At 37.2% G+C, this 18060-nt stretch overlaps 1 protein-coding gene across 2 annotated transcripts in view; it reads right to left on the bottom strand.

The window, feature by feature from the left end:
* The window catches only part of HLCS (holocarboxylase synthetase), a 124683-nt gene that overhangs the window by 82642 nt on the left and 23981 nt on the right, over positions 1 to 18060 (bottom strand). For both annotated transcript variants that reach the window (XM_056510386.1, XM_056510448.1), the window contains exon 6: positions 6713 to 6984. In XM_056510386.1, the coding sequence (XP_056366361.1) occupies positions 6713 to 6984 (272 nt within the window). The remainder of the gene's footprint in view (positions 1 to 6712; positions 6985 to 18060) is intronic.

The following is an 18060-nucleotide window of genomic DNA, read 5'->3' as shown; positions in this document are numbered from 1 at the left end:
TGATTTGAAACTTCAGCATTCAATTTTTTCACTTTATTACTAAATTCCTATTTTAAAATGCAGGCATAAAACAAACAAGCAAAATGTGACTGAGAGCCTGGGATGGCCATTCCCTCACTCTTGTTTTAACTGTGCAGCTTCCCAGGGTTTATTCTCAGATTTAAGGAACTATTCCCCTCAGATTCAAGGAATGATTTCCTTCAGATTTAGGAATTATTCCTGACAGATTTGAGGAACTATTCCCATCAGATTTAAATAATGATTCCCCTCAGATTTAAGGAATTATTCCTTTCAGATTTAGGAATAATTCCTGACAGATTTAAGGAACCATTACCCTCAGATTAAAGAAAGATTCCCCTCAGATTTAAAGAAGAATTTCACTCAGATTTAAAGAACCATTCCCCTCAGATTTAAAGAAGAATTTCACTCAGATTTAAAGAACCATTCCCCTCAGATTTAAAGAAGAATTTCACTCAGATTTAAAGAATTTCACTCAGATTTAAAGAACCATTCCCCTCAGATTTAAAGAAGAATTCCCCTCAGATTTAAAGAAGAATTTCACTCAGATTTAAAGAAGAATTCCCCTCAGATTTAAAGAAGAATTTCACTCAGATTTAAAGAACCATTCCCCTCAGATTTAAAGAAGATTTTCACTCAGATTTAAAGAACCATTCCCCTCAGATTTAAAGAACAACTCCCCTCAGATTTAGTTAAAGAAGAATTCCCCTCAGATTTAAAGAACCATTCCCCTCAGATTTAAAGAAGAATTCCCCTCAGATTTAAAGAACTATTCCCCTCAGATTTAAGAACCATTCCCCTCAGATTTAAAGAACCATTCCCCTCAGATTTAAAGAAGAATTCCCCTCAGATTTAAAGAATTTCACTCAGATTTAAAGAAGAATTCCCCTCAGATTTAAAGAACCATTCCCCTCAGATTTAAAGAACCATTCCCCTCAGATTTAAAGAAGAATTCCCCTCAGATTTAAAGAAGAATTCCCCTCAGATTTAAAGAAGAATTTCACTCAGATTTAAAGAACCATTCCCCTCAGATTTAAAGAATTTCACTCAGATTTAAAGAACCATTCCCCTCAGATTTAAAGAAGAATTTCACTCAGATTTAAAGAAGAATTTCACTCAGATTTAAAGAACCATTCCCCTCAGATTTCCGGGCGCTCCCAGGCCGTGCTTTGTCCCTGTGACAATGGGGATTGCTCAGGAACTTCCAGCAGCAGGGAAATCCAATCTCCCATCCCAGTTCAGCACGGGTTAATTGCTCTGCAGGACGGGAATCTTTCCTTTTTTTTTTTTTATGACTCAATTCCCATTGGGAATGCCAAACCTCCCTCTGCCCTGCAGGCGGGGGGCCCACTCCGTTCAGAGGAAGAAAATCCACTGATTTTACACAATTTAAAAAAAAAAAAAGGAAGAAGGGCACATTTTGCTTCAGTTCCATGGAAAATCAGGCACACAAGGTGCGTGACAGGGAAATAGGGACCTGATTGTTCGGTGCCCTAGGAATGGTGCACAACAGGTGGGAAGAAAATCAGGGAAAATGACGCAAAGGAGACGACAAATCCCGACACAGGAACCTTCCAGCAAGGAAAGTGGGATGGAAGGAAGAATCTGGGAATGGCACAAAACCAAATCAGCGCCAAAAACTTCCAAATTCCTCCCTTTCCAACAAACCTTGGCTGTGTCACCAAAATTCCTGCGTGATCTTTTATCAGGCTGAGCTTTCTCCAGCGCTGGCTGGTGCAAATCACTGCCCATAAATGAACGAAGTATGAAATATTATACATTTAAAACTAAATTAGCAAAAAAAAAACCACCCTGTTGAACTTAATTTGGTTTGATTTAAGAGAAACAAACCTTACTCTGTTATTTGAGCTGGTCTTTAGCACCAAAGGAAGGCATGAAATACTGAATATAACAAAACACCCTTAAGGAAGAAAAGCACAGAAGCAGCTATTTAATAATGCACCAACTTCTTTTGTTTTGAGAATAAAAAGTTCTTCAACTATGTAAAAACATTAAAAAATGGAAGTTTAAAAGTTAGTAATAAAAGTGATGTGAATAATGAAGGAATATGATATATATATATGTAAATGTAAAGTGCAGGTCTATAGTATCAAATTAGGCCCTTAGTATCAAATTTTATATGTACAAACACTACATTTATTATTATATTATATTATATTATATTATATTATATTATATTATATTATATTATATTATATTATATTATATATATTATTATATTATATATATTATTCTATTTATTATTATTACTATTATTATTATTATTATTATTATTGTTATTGTTATTGTTATTGTTATTGTTATTAATAATAGTATTATAAATATTTATAATTATTTATAAGCAAAGCATTCTATTCCATCCTACAGTTTAACAAAATCAAGGGATCTGAGGTTTTAAAAACCATATGAACTATTGTGACCTCGATATCCAAACTGATAACAAATTTTTGGGTTACATGGGTGCAGAAAAGATTGAGTATAGAAGATGTAGAGTGTTTATTTAAATTCCTCTAACCTATGGAACAGCACATGGTTTTATAATTGCTATTTAAATTTCCTATTTCCTGAGAGAAAGGCGCCTTTCCTGCAAGAAAGAATCCTTCCTACACAGCATGGTATTCTCCAACTCCCCAACCAAAACTCCTGAGGGAGGACAGTGGAAGGGTTTAATTCATAAAAACTGGTCATGCTGGTGATAAAATATTCATTTTTAGCAGGCTAATAATGTACTGGGAGAATGTCACCATGCTAAAATACAAAGATTATCATGGAACCATGGAATGGTTTGGGTGGGAAGGGTCTTAGAGCTCATCCCAATCATTCAGTTTTTTAAAAATGTAATTTCAATGGAGAACAAGGGAGATCACCAAGGTGCAAAGAGTAACTAAACACAGAGTAAAACATCACAAGGACTTGAAAACCAAATTAAAAATCCCCCAGTCCCTACCACAGTTTGTCAACCTCAGCTTGTTTGCCCCTGAAGTGCCATTCCCATCTCCTTCAATTACACACTGGTTCTCCTTAAGTCAGACCTGCAGCAGCATCATTCATATTTCAAGTCAACTAACCAAAAGTTTTCAAATAAAATGAGTCTTCATGCCCACTTCCCAAAATTAGAGCTGTAGTTCAGTTTTCCAAAATTCAGGAGTATGAGTCTAGAAAAGTATAAAGGCACCAACAGTGGAAAATATTTTCTTCTGCAAAGCTTTTAGCTGTTTGGAAATTGTTTATTCTCAACTGACATTTTATTTAAATATCCTGTTCAGCAGTTATGAAAGAAGTCTCAGCCCACATTTCACTTCCACTAAAATTCACCACTTTTGTGTCAAACTTCCCTAACAATGGCACTTTGTGCTTCTTAAATTTTGGGGAAAAGAGATCCACAATGGCATTTCATAGAGAATATATCCCATGCTGGCTTAGTCATGTGTAAATCAAATTTTCTGCCAACTAAAATACTGAAACAGGATCTAAGATAAAGAATAAAACTGAAATTTCTATCTCATTAATTTAATTTTAATAAAATGATTGTGAAACTATTCCAGACATTTAGGGTGTGCAGAAATATTAGAAATAGAAATATTTCTCTGTAAATCTCAAGCCTTATGAGTGTAATAAGTGTGTCTCTATAATGTAGCACTTGGATCACCACACCAGATGCAGCCTCAAAAACAATGGTTTCATTTTGAAACTGCACTCCCAGGGATGCTCTGAGGAGCCACAGAAAGTGGAACTGTTTCTGGCAGGGTTAACCTGGTCAGGTGGCATTAGGATAAACATCTGGGAAAAAATGGTTTCTGAAACTCACAGAAAGAATTTCCTTCTAGAGAAGAAAACAATGTTTGGGGAGGATCTGAAATTTCAGTTTGAGAGATAAAAGTTGCAGTGCTATAAAAAACAGCCTGGAAGGACTTTTAACATGAAATCACAGAAGGAATATTGATCATTCTAAACAACATATGACATTTCAAGGAGGTTTTTTTTGACAGTGAGGCCAATGCCACTAAATGCTGGGTACCTACAGGTGAATTCCCACTTTGCTGTGACCTGAGGACACACAAATGCAGGCCAGGGACAGTACAGTGAGCACCAAACAGCCCAACCACCATCTGGAGAGCTAATGAACAATCAAGGGATCCCAAATTAAACGACACAACTTTCCCTTAGAATCTTTAGGACAACACTGTCAAGTCCAATCTATTCCCTCAGCCTCCAGAATCAATTTTTCAAACTTTATGACAGGTCTAATAGTTCCCACCTGTTCCTCCTGCCTGACTTTTGACTGGCACGTTCCCAGCCAGGGTGGAAATGCAGACAAAGGCCCCTATTAGGCTCCGGCTGTTTCTCTACTGTGAGGTTGCTCAGCCATTAAATTAATTCCAGCCCCTTTTCCCCCCTTCCAGCTCTTCATTTTTGGGGGGTATGGAAGTTTTTGGGAGGTGGAAAAGGCAGATGAAAGTTTGGCATCCAATTGGTGGGAGAGGTATGAGAAAAATCTGAAGTCACAGAAGCTAAATGCTGAATTTTTTGGATAATCTACTCATTAAACAATTTATTACAAATCCCATCCATTAAGTTCTTGAGGTGTCTGTATATTTTTAACCATCAAAACTTGGTAAAATTTGAAAGAGTCAAATCTGGGAGACCCTAACAAAGTCTCTCATGCAATGTCTGATTACATAAAGACAGTGTTGCAACGTTTTTCTGGGAATCCTGGAAGATCAATAAGTAATTATTTTTTCTTCAAGCAAAGAAAATTATTTTTCCTGAGATGTGTTTTCCTTTCATTCAGAACTGGTAATTAGACACCAGCACCACACACATATCCTAACAAATTCATATTGTCTCCTTTGGGAGCACCTTAAAAAACCTGACAACATTTTCCCTCAATAAAAAACATTTTTACATCAATTTCTAGAGATTTATGAAATGTTATCATTGAAATCTCAAGGTTCTTCACTGAACTGCAAATCACAAGGATTACATTATTCCATTATCCATGACAACAGAGTATTTACAGCATCAACCATAATACTTCAGATAATTACTGCAACTTAATAAAAACAAGTATTTTTTTAAGATAAATTTAAGATAGATTATTAATAAATTAATAATTCAAATCTGTCTAGGACTACTTCCTAGCTAAAGATATGTAGAATCAGGACTTATAGTTTACAATTTACCTGAAAATTTAAGTATTTAAGCCTCATCATGATGAGGGAAATCTTGAAGACCTACTGTGAGCACTTCATTCTACTTGGATTATTTAATATAAAAAACCAAGCTTTAAGCATATCTGAAATGCCAAGACCACTTCTCTTTTCTCCCTTGCCTTGACAATTAATCATTCTTAAATTGGTCAGATCATACTTAGCTTGATTCAAATCAAATCACAAAACTCTGAATTAAACACTTCATTTTACTGAGATGTTGGAACAAAGTTACTGAGAACCAAAACCAACTGTGAGGGAAGAAACCTCTTGATTTATTCAATTATCAGCAATTTCTTCACAGTCCTCCTTTCAACCCTGTGGACTGAACATGCTGGGAGCACTAAAAATGAAGCAGCAAATGCTACAAATAACTGTATTTCTATAAAATAACTCTTCAAGGCCTCTTATCAAACTGGCAAATCTCTATCTCTGCCAAATCAGCTGCAGGATGTAAATTTGGGGGAGAGGATTGGCAAATTTTGACAGCAATTTTATTTTATGTGTGGGATGTTTGAACACACTGTGAATGGTTTGGAACTGAAATTTGTATTTGTTCATTAACTGCAATTTAGGCTCTCTGAAACTGAAGAACTGAAGCCAGTATTGTTGGTTAACTCATCAATGACAACAATACTCAAGACAACTGAATCTCGATTAAAGATAAAAATCCAAAATTAAATTCCTGAGGTTGTTTTTCGCCTGTAAAATTCATTTGCAATTTCTGCAGAGAAATTAACCTTGAGATTAAAAACTAGCTGCCACAAGAATTTACAGCTGAAGGCTTGGAGTTTCTGTCCTGAAGAGCAACAACTTCCCCAATACAGTTTTTTCCATCAAATTTCCACTAAACACAACAGTACAGCCTTTGTACACAGACTCCAAGCTGAGATTTAGTAACTGTGATTTTCCTATCACTTAATCCCATTTAAACCTTAATGAACAACCTTTTCTAAGATATCCCACAGCTCACTCACAAGGGTCATCTGTGTGATGATGAAAGAACCTCTTCCAGAACCCTAATCCACGTTTTAAAAACCCAAACCAAGCACTAAAGAGAATTTTAGGGAAATATTCAGCAAAATAAATGAGAGGACACAGGAATGTTAAAATTAGGGGCACAACCTGCTTGGTATCACTCTTCTCAAGTAAAAGAGAATTAGAGAGCTTAGAGAATAACTTGCACTAGAGAATGTATTTAATCTCCTAAATATTAATATTTATTAAATTAAATTTTCTTATGGTGATGTTCAGAGGAATAAAGATTAAACTCCACCACCAAGCAAAAAAATTGTCCCACTCAGCTTTCCCCACCATTTATGGCCCAGCACTTTACATACTATCAATTAATATCCTGTGAACATAAAATTCTCTACTTTGTGTCCAGTTTCTTTCTGAAGATTGTGAGTTACCACAATTATGAATTCCTGTTTAGACAGTTAACCCTGGATCCCCCATCTTACCCATCCAGAAGATTCATGGTTGTCGTGGTCACCTCAGTGAAAAGAAGGATCTTTCCCAGTTTCTTGGTTTGCAGATGCTGCTGGTAAATCTCCAGGCTGAAATGTTCTGATGAGAAACTCCCCATCTCGGTGACCACCGGCATCAGGGACGGAGTCACCTCCACTTTGGACTCCCAGGATGGAACAAATTTCAGAGACACCTTGCTGGATGCCCTTAATCCCTCAGCATCCACGTTTCCCTCCAGCCATTTCAGGAAAGCAAGGTGGATTTCCTGTGGGCAAGGGCAATGAGATGAGAAACAGATCACCCCACGTGGAAACACATGAGTATTCTTCCAAAAACATTTTTATTCAAGCAATCTTCTACTTCAAAACAGGGAAATTTACTCTGTTTCCTCTTCAAAAACTAAGTTCAGCTGCTCCTCCTGTGTGGACACTGCTGAAGGCTCCTGGAAAAATCCAACTTGGATTTTTCCCAGGCTGTTGGCTTTCTCAGCTCCAGCTCAGATCTCTCCCAGACTGGGGACTTTTCTCAGAGATAAACAAGAGAAGGAAGAATGAATAACATAGATTAACACTTGTTGCTGATCACAGAGCCTTGTGTGCTATGGGATGTTTTACAGAAAGCATGATTTCAAAGAGGTGTTGCCTTCTTGGACCAATGAGTCTTTTCTATTCTGTATGGCACAAACTACCCTATATAAGTGTAGTGTTTCTTTAAATAAAGCTCTCTCTTTTGCTTTTCTATTACATGAAGGACTTTGTTGCATTATCCTTTCTGCTGCTCCTATAGCCAAAATGTCATCACCTCTAGTCCAGCCTGGCCTGACTACTTGACACTGTCCTAGAGTTGAGATCATGCTCCTCTGAAGATTAATTAGGCTTAATTTTTCTCTGTAGCAGGGTTTGTAGTGTTCTTCCTCCATCTGCACCTTGCAGCTTTCTCAACTGAGAATCCTCTGCTGAAATCCTCTGCTGGAAGAAGCCCTTTAGTCCATCACTAAGACTCGATTTAAAGGCTACACCAGCTGTTAAAAAAAAAATATTTACCAATTTCTCAGTGGACTATCTGCTCAAACAGCTCATACCTTCAGCCAAGGGATGTTTTACTACTCTTAGTACCCGCAAGGTAACACCCTGAAACAACTGCTCCACATTCACTCCTTCCAGAGATAACTAATTCTACTTTGTTATTTAATGTTTGCCATGTCTTTAGGAACAGCCACAAACACAGATTCTGGGACTTTTTGCTCAGTGTGCAGCTTAAATTTCAAGGGAGTTGAAGTTGTCTTTTATGTGATAAATGAAACCACAAAAAATTGTGGTTTCAATTTGACTGGAAATAAGGCACTGGCGATTCTTGCCCTCGAATTTCCAAGAGGAAGAGATCTGATTTTTAAATAAAAATGTCCTAAGCAAACCCACACCCCTCATTGCCATCTCTGCTGTCTCTGGGAACTGGAATACATTTCCTGTGTGAGTGCTGAGGGCAGGACTGAGCTCTCCTGCCCTTGAACAGGGCTCTGCTATCCAGCCCAACTCTCCAAAACCCAAAAACCACAAATTGAGAGCAAAGTACCCACCAACAGTGATCTACCCAAGGAAAAACTCCTCTTTTCCACATCCCACTCTTCTACCTGGAGAAGGAAAGAGAGAAGTGCTCCTGTTCCCAACACCTTCCTCTGGATTTCCAGACCCAGAAATGACCTGCTCTCGAATTTCACAGCCTGTGCTGACTGTCAGCCCTGCAGCACCAGTGGCAGAGAAGGACACAAAGAAAACAATAATTTTTCCCAAATTCTGCCAAGCACTTCCAAGCCCCAGGACAGCCTAAGAGAGACTGAGCAGCTAAATTCTAGTTACAGAGAAACTACTCCTCGTATCTTGCTTTCCTAAAGCTCCATCTGAATATTTTCTGTCTAAACTCTTGGATAAAATATCTTCAAATATTTCCTTTCCCCCTTTTTTTTATTTTTTTGCTCATAAATGATGATGTGATGATGATTAAAGGTTTTGTGAGCATTTCTTTGACTTGCACCTTCACTCAGCGTAACACCAGAGCTTTGACAGAATAAATAAATTCTTTATACATTATCCTACTTGTTTTACATACCCACAGTAACTGATTTGCTGTAACTGATATTTAGAAAAATTACAGCTTTCATTTCTGTCAGGGAGAACATGGAAAAATTGTGCTTAATCAGAGAGTGTTTTCCTATTGCTTTCCAAACACAGAAATTCACTCAGTAGCACTGGATGTCCAAGTCCTGCACACAGAAACAGAATTTTAACTCATCTAAGGATGAGTTTACATTCTGACAGAAATTAAATTACAAAACAAAGGTGACTGAAGCATGATGACATTGTAAATAAACAGTGAGAGTGCTTAAGGCTGGGTCAGAAATTATGATGTGTTTTTGCCACAGAACATTCTCTGAAAAGAACAAAATAGCCCCTATTTCTGTGTGCTGTTCCATTATTACAAATATGCCACACAATTCCAACCATTTACTCTCCTGAGTATATTATTTCAAGTGATTTTTCCCCATAGATTTTAGGCAAACTTCTTGGTTTCACTGCTTCCAACACATCCTGAACCATTTAAGAATTGTTATGTGTATAATTCTCAAGCTAATTTCCCCCATAATGTCCACGTGCTTATTGAGCTAATTAAAAATATAAACACATAATCAAGGATGGGGATTTTTCAGATTACTAAGAAAATATGGGTTTACACTTCAACAAAGTTTCAAGTACTGATGACAGCAGAAACACCAATTTTTACTGTAAAAACTTCCTTCACACAAAGTTCCAAGAACAGAGATGCTGAACCAGCGAGCTGTCCCCACAATTACATTGGCACAGAAAAAATAACATTACTGCATAAATAAATAAACTTCTATGGAAGTCAGGGTTAATTTCTGCCTCAAGTCCACTGAACAGGAATATCACCATGTCAGAACTGTGATTTAAGCTGAGGATCCAGCTGGAATTCCCAACCCCTCCTGTTCCAGCAGCATCTCCCGTTCTGCAGCAGCCTCTGGTGGCCACTGAGACGAGAAGTGCAGGCTCAGGAACCCCCTGGACACCTCTGGGAACACCCAAAGTGCTGGACACGGCTTTCCCTGCCCTTTCTGGGAATCCTGGAAGATGCTGCTCCAAGCTTTCATGGATTGTGGAATCCCAGAAGCTGCAGCTGTTCCATGTTCAGGCTCTGACAGGATCTGCAGCGACTCACACACACACAACCCTAAAAAATCTGGATTTTACAACCTACCAGTGACATACTTTGCAAACCTAATAACTAAACTGGTTGTAGGGAGGCACAAATAAACTCTGAAGCTGTTCTTCATCAGGTTTGGGCAGGGGAACTGAAGCCAAGCCAAATGAAATTTCATAAAGTAGAGAATCCCATTTTAAGGATCACGCATTCCCAGCCCTGCCATGGGGACACCTCCCACTGTCCCAGGCTGCTCCAGCCCCAGTGTCCAACCTGGAACTGAACATTCCAGGGATCCAGGGGCAGCCACAGCTGCTCTGGGAATTCCATCCCAGCTCCTCATCAGCCTCCCAGGGAACAATTACTTCCTAATATCTAATTTAATTCTTCTCCTTCATCCTAAGGCCGTGATCTCCTATAAAACTGTGGGTTTTTTCTTCCAATCACACTTTTCAAATGTGTATTCCCTAAGGAAAAGATACTCCCTTCTTTCTCAAAGTAAGAATTAAATTTCCCATCCCAACCAAACAGCTCAGTGACAAGAGAGCTGCTCAGCTTTTCACAGTTAAAATATCCATCTGCGAGTTCAATAAGAAAAAAATGTTTCCACCTATAATTTAAATGGCAAAAATGCAATTTCAATGCATTATTTTAAAAAATCACCAAAAGCAAAAAGCAGTGCACCAACAGAAACCACCCAATACCTCTCACTGATAAATTCTCCACATTCCAAAGCTCAATTTAAATCTTTTAAAGAGAACCAAGGAGAGATTGGGAATTTCCAAGCTCAGAGCAAGAAGGAAATGTAGAGGACAGTAATTCCCAAAATTCCCAGAAATACAAAGTTCACCCTCAGCTCCCCCACTCATCAGCACAAATTGTGGCAATTTTAACATAAAGAAGGAAGAGCAGGAGCTGGATTTTATTTGTGATTTCACATCTGCTTTCTATAATTTTAAGAGTTTGGTCAGGTGTGTGCAGAAACTGCTCAGTAACAGAAGTTTGCTTAAAATTCTTTTTAATTTCATAATCATTAAGTTTCACTTTTCCCCAGCACTCACTTAGAGGTTGAGATTGAACAACAAGGAGAAAAGAGGGAGACAAAAACCAGCTGCATCTGGACCCTTCTCTGCTGTAGTATAAAATAACACAAAATTACAGCTCCTGATGGAGAAGATTTTATTTGCACCTGGGCTCTGTCAAACAATGAGAGTTCTGCACTGAGCACACAAACTCCCAGTTATGATGGTTGAAAATAAACCCAAATCCAAGATTTTATTCTTACAATCTGTTTATGTAGATAGGATTTGGATGTGGCTTTTTATTTTTATCTGTATGTTCATGTACGCAGATAAATGTGATTTATCTCTCACTGGGCAGATTTGGGAGCTGCTCTTTCCTACCAAACTCCAACGATGAGCCTGAACCTCCCTATCAATGGAATTCTTTGTTGAGACAAAATTCACTCCCAGCCTAAATTCATTTGGTTCCTATTAAAAACATGGAGGCAAAATGAAATGAAAGCTAAAAATACAATGCCATAAACCAAACATTTTCCATCAGCTCCTCCCTGTCCAGTGAGGGAAAAGATGATTTGAACCATGATGCTCTACCTGGACACTCAATATTGGGATTAAAATATTGTACTTTAACTGTGCCTGTGAAGCAAGGCCAAATATTCATTTTCTGGAGGCACAGAACATGATTTTAAAACTTTTTTTTCCCTTCCTTTGTATAAAATCTAATGATTTTCAATTAACTATCTCTATTTTTAAAAAGTTTCAAGTTGATGCACTGATTCATGCATTATCAGCTGATGGAGTGATAAAATCTTACACACACACACATATATATAGATATATATAGATAGATTTTTTTTGACACACACACACATATATATTTTTATTTTTTTGGCATGCTTACATTTTTTAACTGCAAGTGAGGATTACACAGGCATAAAGCACCAAATTTTTAGAGGAGCCTGTCTGGAGCAAAACCAGACATCACACCTCCAATATGACTAAAATCTGCTTTTTTTTTCCCCCAGAACTGCCTGCTCCCAAAGGAGTATTCCAGAATACAAATAGGATCTCAAATGTATATATTTCATCCCTATGGATTTTCTATTAGGAAAGGAAATATTTTAATAAAGGGTTGTCCTTTGAGTTCAACTTGAAATATAAAAATTCACACACATACAGACAAAAAAAATTTCCATGTCCTCCTTGTCTTACACAACTTTGCTCAACAACCTTGCAGGTTTCAAGGTGTTAAATTTAAATTAACCACTGCAGACCTTCCATAGCATCTCTTGCATCCAATAGAAACAATATTTAACATGACCAAAAATAAAATCTAAAAAACATATATATAAATATAGAAACATAAAAATATATTTACTTACTGTAAATACTCATAATAGGCAGGAAAAAATCATGTTATCCACTATCCTTATTAATTTCAAACCCTATCTTTTAATTGTAAATTACTATATATTAAATTTCCTACCTCAGTCTTCCATTTAAATGCATTGTTTTCCTTTAAAAGCACTGTAAATGACTTTTCCTCTAGGAAAAGTTTGAAGAAATGAGAAGAAAAAAAACCAGATGCATAAATTTGATAGAGAAATGAGGAATGATCCTTTATTGGTGATCACAGAGAAAGTGGAGAAGATGAAGAATGGAAGATGAAGAATGGATATTAGATCTCATTAGATAATAATAGTAAAAAAAATAAAAATACTAAAAAATAAAAATAAGAAAATAAATAACAATAATCATTTCAATGCTGATGTCATTAATATTTAATAACATTTCTGAACTGCACATTCACTCCTGGAGTCCTCAGTGTTTCCCTTCCTGACTTAAAGAAGTGCAAGCCTGGAGATGGATTTTCTAACAACTGAAATAAAGGGAACAAACAACTTTTAAAAAAAAACCTCTTCACAACACATTCAGAGTCTGGAAATACATGAAGTACTCAAATTAATCCAGTTTTTAGGAAGTTTTTAGAAAACTCTTTTAAATATTAACTGCTTACAATTAATTTCAGGCCATTTTTTTCACCAGTGGTGTTTTAGTTCACAGGGTAAAACCCTTTAAAAATCCCCATTTCTCCACTCCCTCCTTTCCCCATGGCCTGAAGAACTTCATAAAGATTTTATTGTCCTACAACTGAGGCACATTTTCATTTCATGTTCTCGTGAACTGGAGTTACTTGGCTGGTACTTGCTGTGCATTCCCAGGATTCTGCACAGCCTGGAAATCTGTTTCAGTTTATTAATAATATTTTTATATTTCCTAAACTGAGACGTGGTGCAAACCAGGAGATTTCGACTGCACAAAGCACAGAAGAACATTTAGAAAGATGGCAGGGTTGGCAACTTTTTGAATTCCCAACCTAAAAACCTGATTTTTAGGAGTCTCCAGAGGTTGTTTTGGGTTTGGGTGGTTATTTAGCTGAAGAGAGGCAGAAAAAGCTCATCATTTCTGAAAGATCATTCCAGAAATTTAAGTGCCTTATTTTTGTCTCCACTCTTCAGTGTGTTTTTAAAAACAAGTATTGCATTACATAAACACAGTGCATCATCTCAGCAGAAACAGCCACGCATAGGAGTGGATCCATTTTCCCAACTGATATGTGGAATACTTCATCCAAAAAAGGGAAAGATTTTTAACAAAGTGCTGCAAGGTATCCTTATCCTCTCTATTGCAGCCCCATCGCTTTGAACACGAAGCATCTTAGATTTCAACCCATTCCTGGACTGCACATCCAGCAACTGCTCATAAATCCCTGCCTAAATCTGAGTCCAAAATTAAATTTAGCTCTAAAAAGCGCCGTGTGTAGGCAGAAAATTCATTTATCCAACGGGCAGCAGCCCATCCTGGGAAACAGGACAGCAGGGGACAGGTCAGGATTCAATGATTGATGAAAAATAAGTCAGGATGGTATTTTTTGAAGAGAAAATAATGAAAAACGAGAGTCAATAGGTTAAAAATAACACACAAAGAAATTAATTACGGTCTCCACATTGAGTTTGTTTTTATCTGCACCTCTCCTGCTTTAGCAGAGCTTTCATTTGGGAACTGGGATGCCAGGAGAAGGATGGGAATGGGTGCTGGAGGTTTGCTCAGCACAAACCAGATTTGAGGGGAGGAACGAGGACCGTAAGGTGCATCCCAGATTTTGCTTCCTTTCCTTCCTCAGCTGCAGCAGAACAGTCTGGAAACAATCTTCCCAGCAGCTGCTCTCATCAACAAACTGTTTATTGTAAGAAAGTGGCTGGGTCAAAGGCTAAACGTCATCCAGAACTGAAAGCGTAGCTGTAAAATAAAAAAAAAAACAACCACACAACAAAAAAAAAAGTCCATGCATGTAGAAAAAAAAGTCCATGACATTGGGAAGGGAACCATATTCAGCTGAAAGGCCAGCAGCCTCCTTCAACTCTTCAGTTGTTTTTAACTTATTAAAACTTTTTAATTTGAGGGAGTGAGGTTTTAGAACACTGCACTCATTTCTCGCAGTGATTTTGAAGCCTACTCAAGGTTTCTGTAAAAATAGAATCTACAGCTCAGTCTGCGTCTCGTGGTGAAAAAGAGCAAAATGGAGTTGTGCTGAAATTTCTAAAATGTTTTATTGGTGCTGACTCAGCTCCACATCCACATCCACAATAAAATAAAGATTTCTCTGATTTATGACAAACGCGCCGTCGACGCGTCGCACAGAAATCCAAGTTGAGGCTCGGTATCGGTAAAGGATAAAATTTTATTTTAAAGCACAGGATACCAAAAATCACAGGGTAAAATCTCATTTAGCAGCATGCAGCTTTGAATCTCAGAAATTAAAGAGAGCAGGAGCAGCTCGGAGAGGGGAACTGGTCCCACAGCAGCTCTGTGATTGGGACACGTTCGCTGCCCCAGCCCATAAATCTGATTTTTGAGAGGAAAGGACCCAGAGGAACAAGGTCCACCTTTGACACAACATCACCACGGAGCACTTCACCCAAAGGCTGATAAATCAGAGCTCTGCGAGGTGCTGATTTATCCTACCAGAAAAAAGGTGTGAGGAATTACGGCTCGGCCCTTTAATTCTTCGTGGCACCTACTTTGTAACAAAATGGAGATTTTTCTGAAGGAAAAGGCTACAGTAAATTAAACCTGTGTGCAACTGGGCTAAAAATAATCCTAGGCAGAAAGGAAAGGCCATTTCAATTTTACACTAAAATCTGAGCATTATGCATATCAAAGCGGGTTGAATTTTTTTTTTTTTAATTATATAATCAAAGTCATGTTTGGAAGAATAAATTAAGATATAAATCTAACCCTAAATGCTGTACACATATACATTAAATTACTCTCAAAAGTATTCTGTATGGACTAGGAAAAAAAATACAGAAGAATTTTGTTCTTAGCTAATAGGGCAATAAATTAGATGCAATATATTCAGCAGCTTAAACAGCTTAAACATAATACTATTTTTATTTGGAACCAAATCTTTTTTTTTTTTTTTTAGCCAACAACAAAATTGTTTGTTGAAAAACTTGGAATTAGCAGCAGAATGATTAAAGTAAATAAAACCTAAGAAAATATTTTTTCTTCTCACTGATAATACCCAATTCTTAGCTGAAGGTTTTCCAGCAGGTTTGTTTTGCCTTTCAGCAGAGTTACACACATCAAATGTGAATGAATTTAGTGTTCATGAATATGAAATAGCAGCACAGGAGCCAAAGATCCTCCTCTCAGCACTGGAAACACGCTTTAAACTCCAACAAGCTTTCAGCTGGACCTCATTTTTGCCTCTTCTGAGGGAAAAAAAAAAACCAAAACCTCCCCACTCTGTCACACTGAGGGGTTTTGGAGCTAAAGAAATCCCTGTGAAATATGAAGGTGAAACCACAACACATTTTCACATGGACCACGACCCGGGGATTACAGCACGGCCCCAAACTGATCAACGTGGGCCGTGGGTTTCATTTTTTATTTATGGATTTAATATTCCTTTCTAAAACACATTCAGGTTGACAGAGTGCTTCACAAATTACAAAAGGAACATCATGGAAAAGAAGAATTTTTGGGAATTATAGGCTGTAATGGCAAGAATATGCTCGGTCTGTTATCCGGCTCCAAAGACAAAACCCAGTATTAAACCACCACTAACTAATTCTCATTTAAGATCTCTTTGCTAATCAAAGATATTTTTAAAAAATTTAATGTGACAGCATGGGATTTTTTTTTAAATTAAAAAAAGCTTAAAAAAACTTAAAAGTAAATTTATCTTTATTTAGCAGAGTATCAAAGCTTCACGCTTCAAAAATCCATCGTATACATACACATCAACGTAAAACTTGGATAGAAAATAGAGAACCCTGAAAGAAGCTTCATTAATGTCCAGTTCATCAGAAATTAATAAATTTTTCTCACAAAACATAGTTGAAAATCCATGTTTAAACCCAGTGTTCACACCAGGCTCAGCTGTGAGAATGGATGATAAAATTCCATTTACAGCCAGCCCAGCTGCGTGCTTTTCAACCCACTGTCATTATTTTCTCCTTTTTCAGCCTTTTCAGATTCAACACTTTCTCCTGCTGGGACTGAACCTTGTTCAAAGCAAAAGGAATAAAATTTTTCCCTCTGAGGAAACCCAGGAAGATGGAGACCCAATAAGGATCCAAGAATGAGCTCCAGAGCCTCTGTAGGAACTGAAAGTTTTTCAGGGAGAAATGGGGAAAGAAATTACTCAAATTTAATTTCTCCTTTAAAGTTGGACATAAAACTAATTTAACACTTACAAAATAAGGTCAAATTTTATGGGACACACCCAGGGCTTGCCTCAAGTCCAACACACCACGAGCTCCTACTCCACATTTGGATTTCCACACCCAAAGTGAAAGCTCAGCACCGAAATTCAGGATTTTGGGAAAAGAGGCACTCAAAAAACCAGGCAAGGACAGACCCAAGGCATGAGAATTGTTCTGCAGACCCAAATACGGGCAGGGAGGAGCATTTCTGACAATGGCACATTCTTTATTCTGCAGGATTTGGGATTCTCCTGGGTTTTTTCCTGAGGATAACCACCTGTCTCTGCCCCTGCAGACATCTGTGCTCCACCAGTGTGAACAGGAGTTAATCCAAAGTGCAACACTTCATGGAGAACACAGCCCAAAGAGAACTCCAATCCTTTAAAATCAAACCACAGTGCCTGCAAACAGCTCTCACTTCTGTTTTTTAGGACTTATCTAAATTGCACACCTGAAAAAGATGATTTTTCATACTAAAATTTTGTATTTATCCAAGCAAGGATTCACTTCACTTCATTCTGTCCAGGTTCTTGACTCCAAAAGTGTTTTTGTTTCAGTTCTTGCTTTTATAAGACTGTCCTGATCTCGACCATTTTATTAAAATTTTTAATTCCATCACAAATCCACTCCGAAGATAAACTTTTAACTGATTAAACATGAACCAACTTTGTTGAAGATCATTATATTATAATGAATAGCCCCAAACTGAAGGGGTAACTTCTTAAAATCAATTGTCCTGAAGGAAAAAGTTTCAGGGATTATTTCAATCAGTACTAAAATGCAAAAAAAAAACCAAAACAAAACAAAAAAAAATAAAAAAACAAAAAAAAAAAAAAAAAAAATAAAAAAAAAATAAAAAAAAGGAATTTAAAATGTACTTCCAGAATAGCTGCACACAAACCAGACAAAATCTGCATCAATATGTGACATTCAGTGATTAATTTATCCTTGCTTAAATAAGGACAGTTTGGATCTGTTTCTTGAACATAAGTCCTGGGGAATGAGCAAAACAATTATTACTTAATTTTGAGTTTGAAGTTTGAGATGTTCTTTCAGTTTGCCAAACCAGTGGGGAAAAAAAAAAAAAAAACAAATCAGGACTGGGACAGTGGCTGTGAAAGTTAAATTTTACCAGCAAATTATCAAATGCTTCTAAGAGGAAGAAATGTCTTTGAACAGATGGGAGAATTTTTTTTCTATGGAGCAATAAGGGCAGCAATAATTATAATAAAGTTTAATGCAGTTCAAAAATGTCTAATCTGCTAATCCTGGGCTGCTAATTAAACAGAGTGGATTGTACAGGGTAGAAAAAAGCTTGGAAATATTTAGTGA

The sequence above is a fragment of the Oenanthe melanoleuca genome, chromosome 1 (genome assembly GCF_029582105.1).
Source record: "Oenanthe melanoleuca isolate GR-GAL-2019-014 chromosome 1, OMel1.0, whole genome shotgun sequence".
NCBI classification, from domain to species: domain Eukaryota; kingdom Metazoa; phylum Chordata; class Aves; order Passeriformes; family Muscicapidae; genus Oenanthe; species Oenanthe melanoleuca.
The sequence above is the reverse complement of the archived record's forward strand: the minus strand, read 5'-3'. Positions and strand labels throughout refer to the sequence as shown.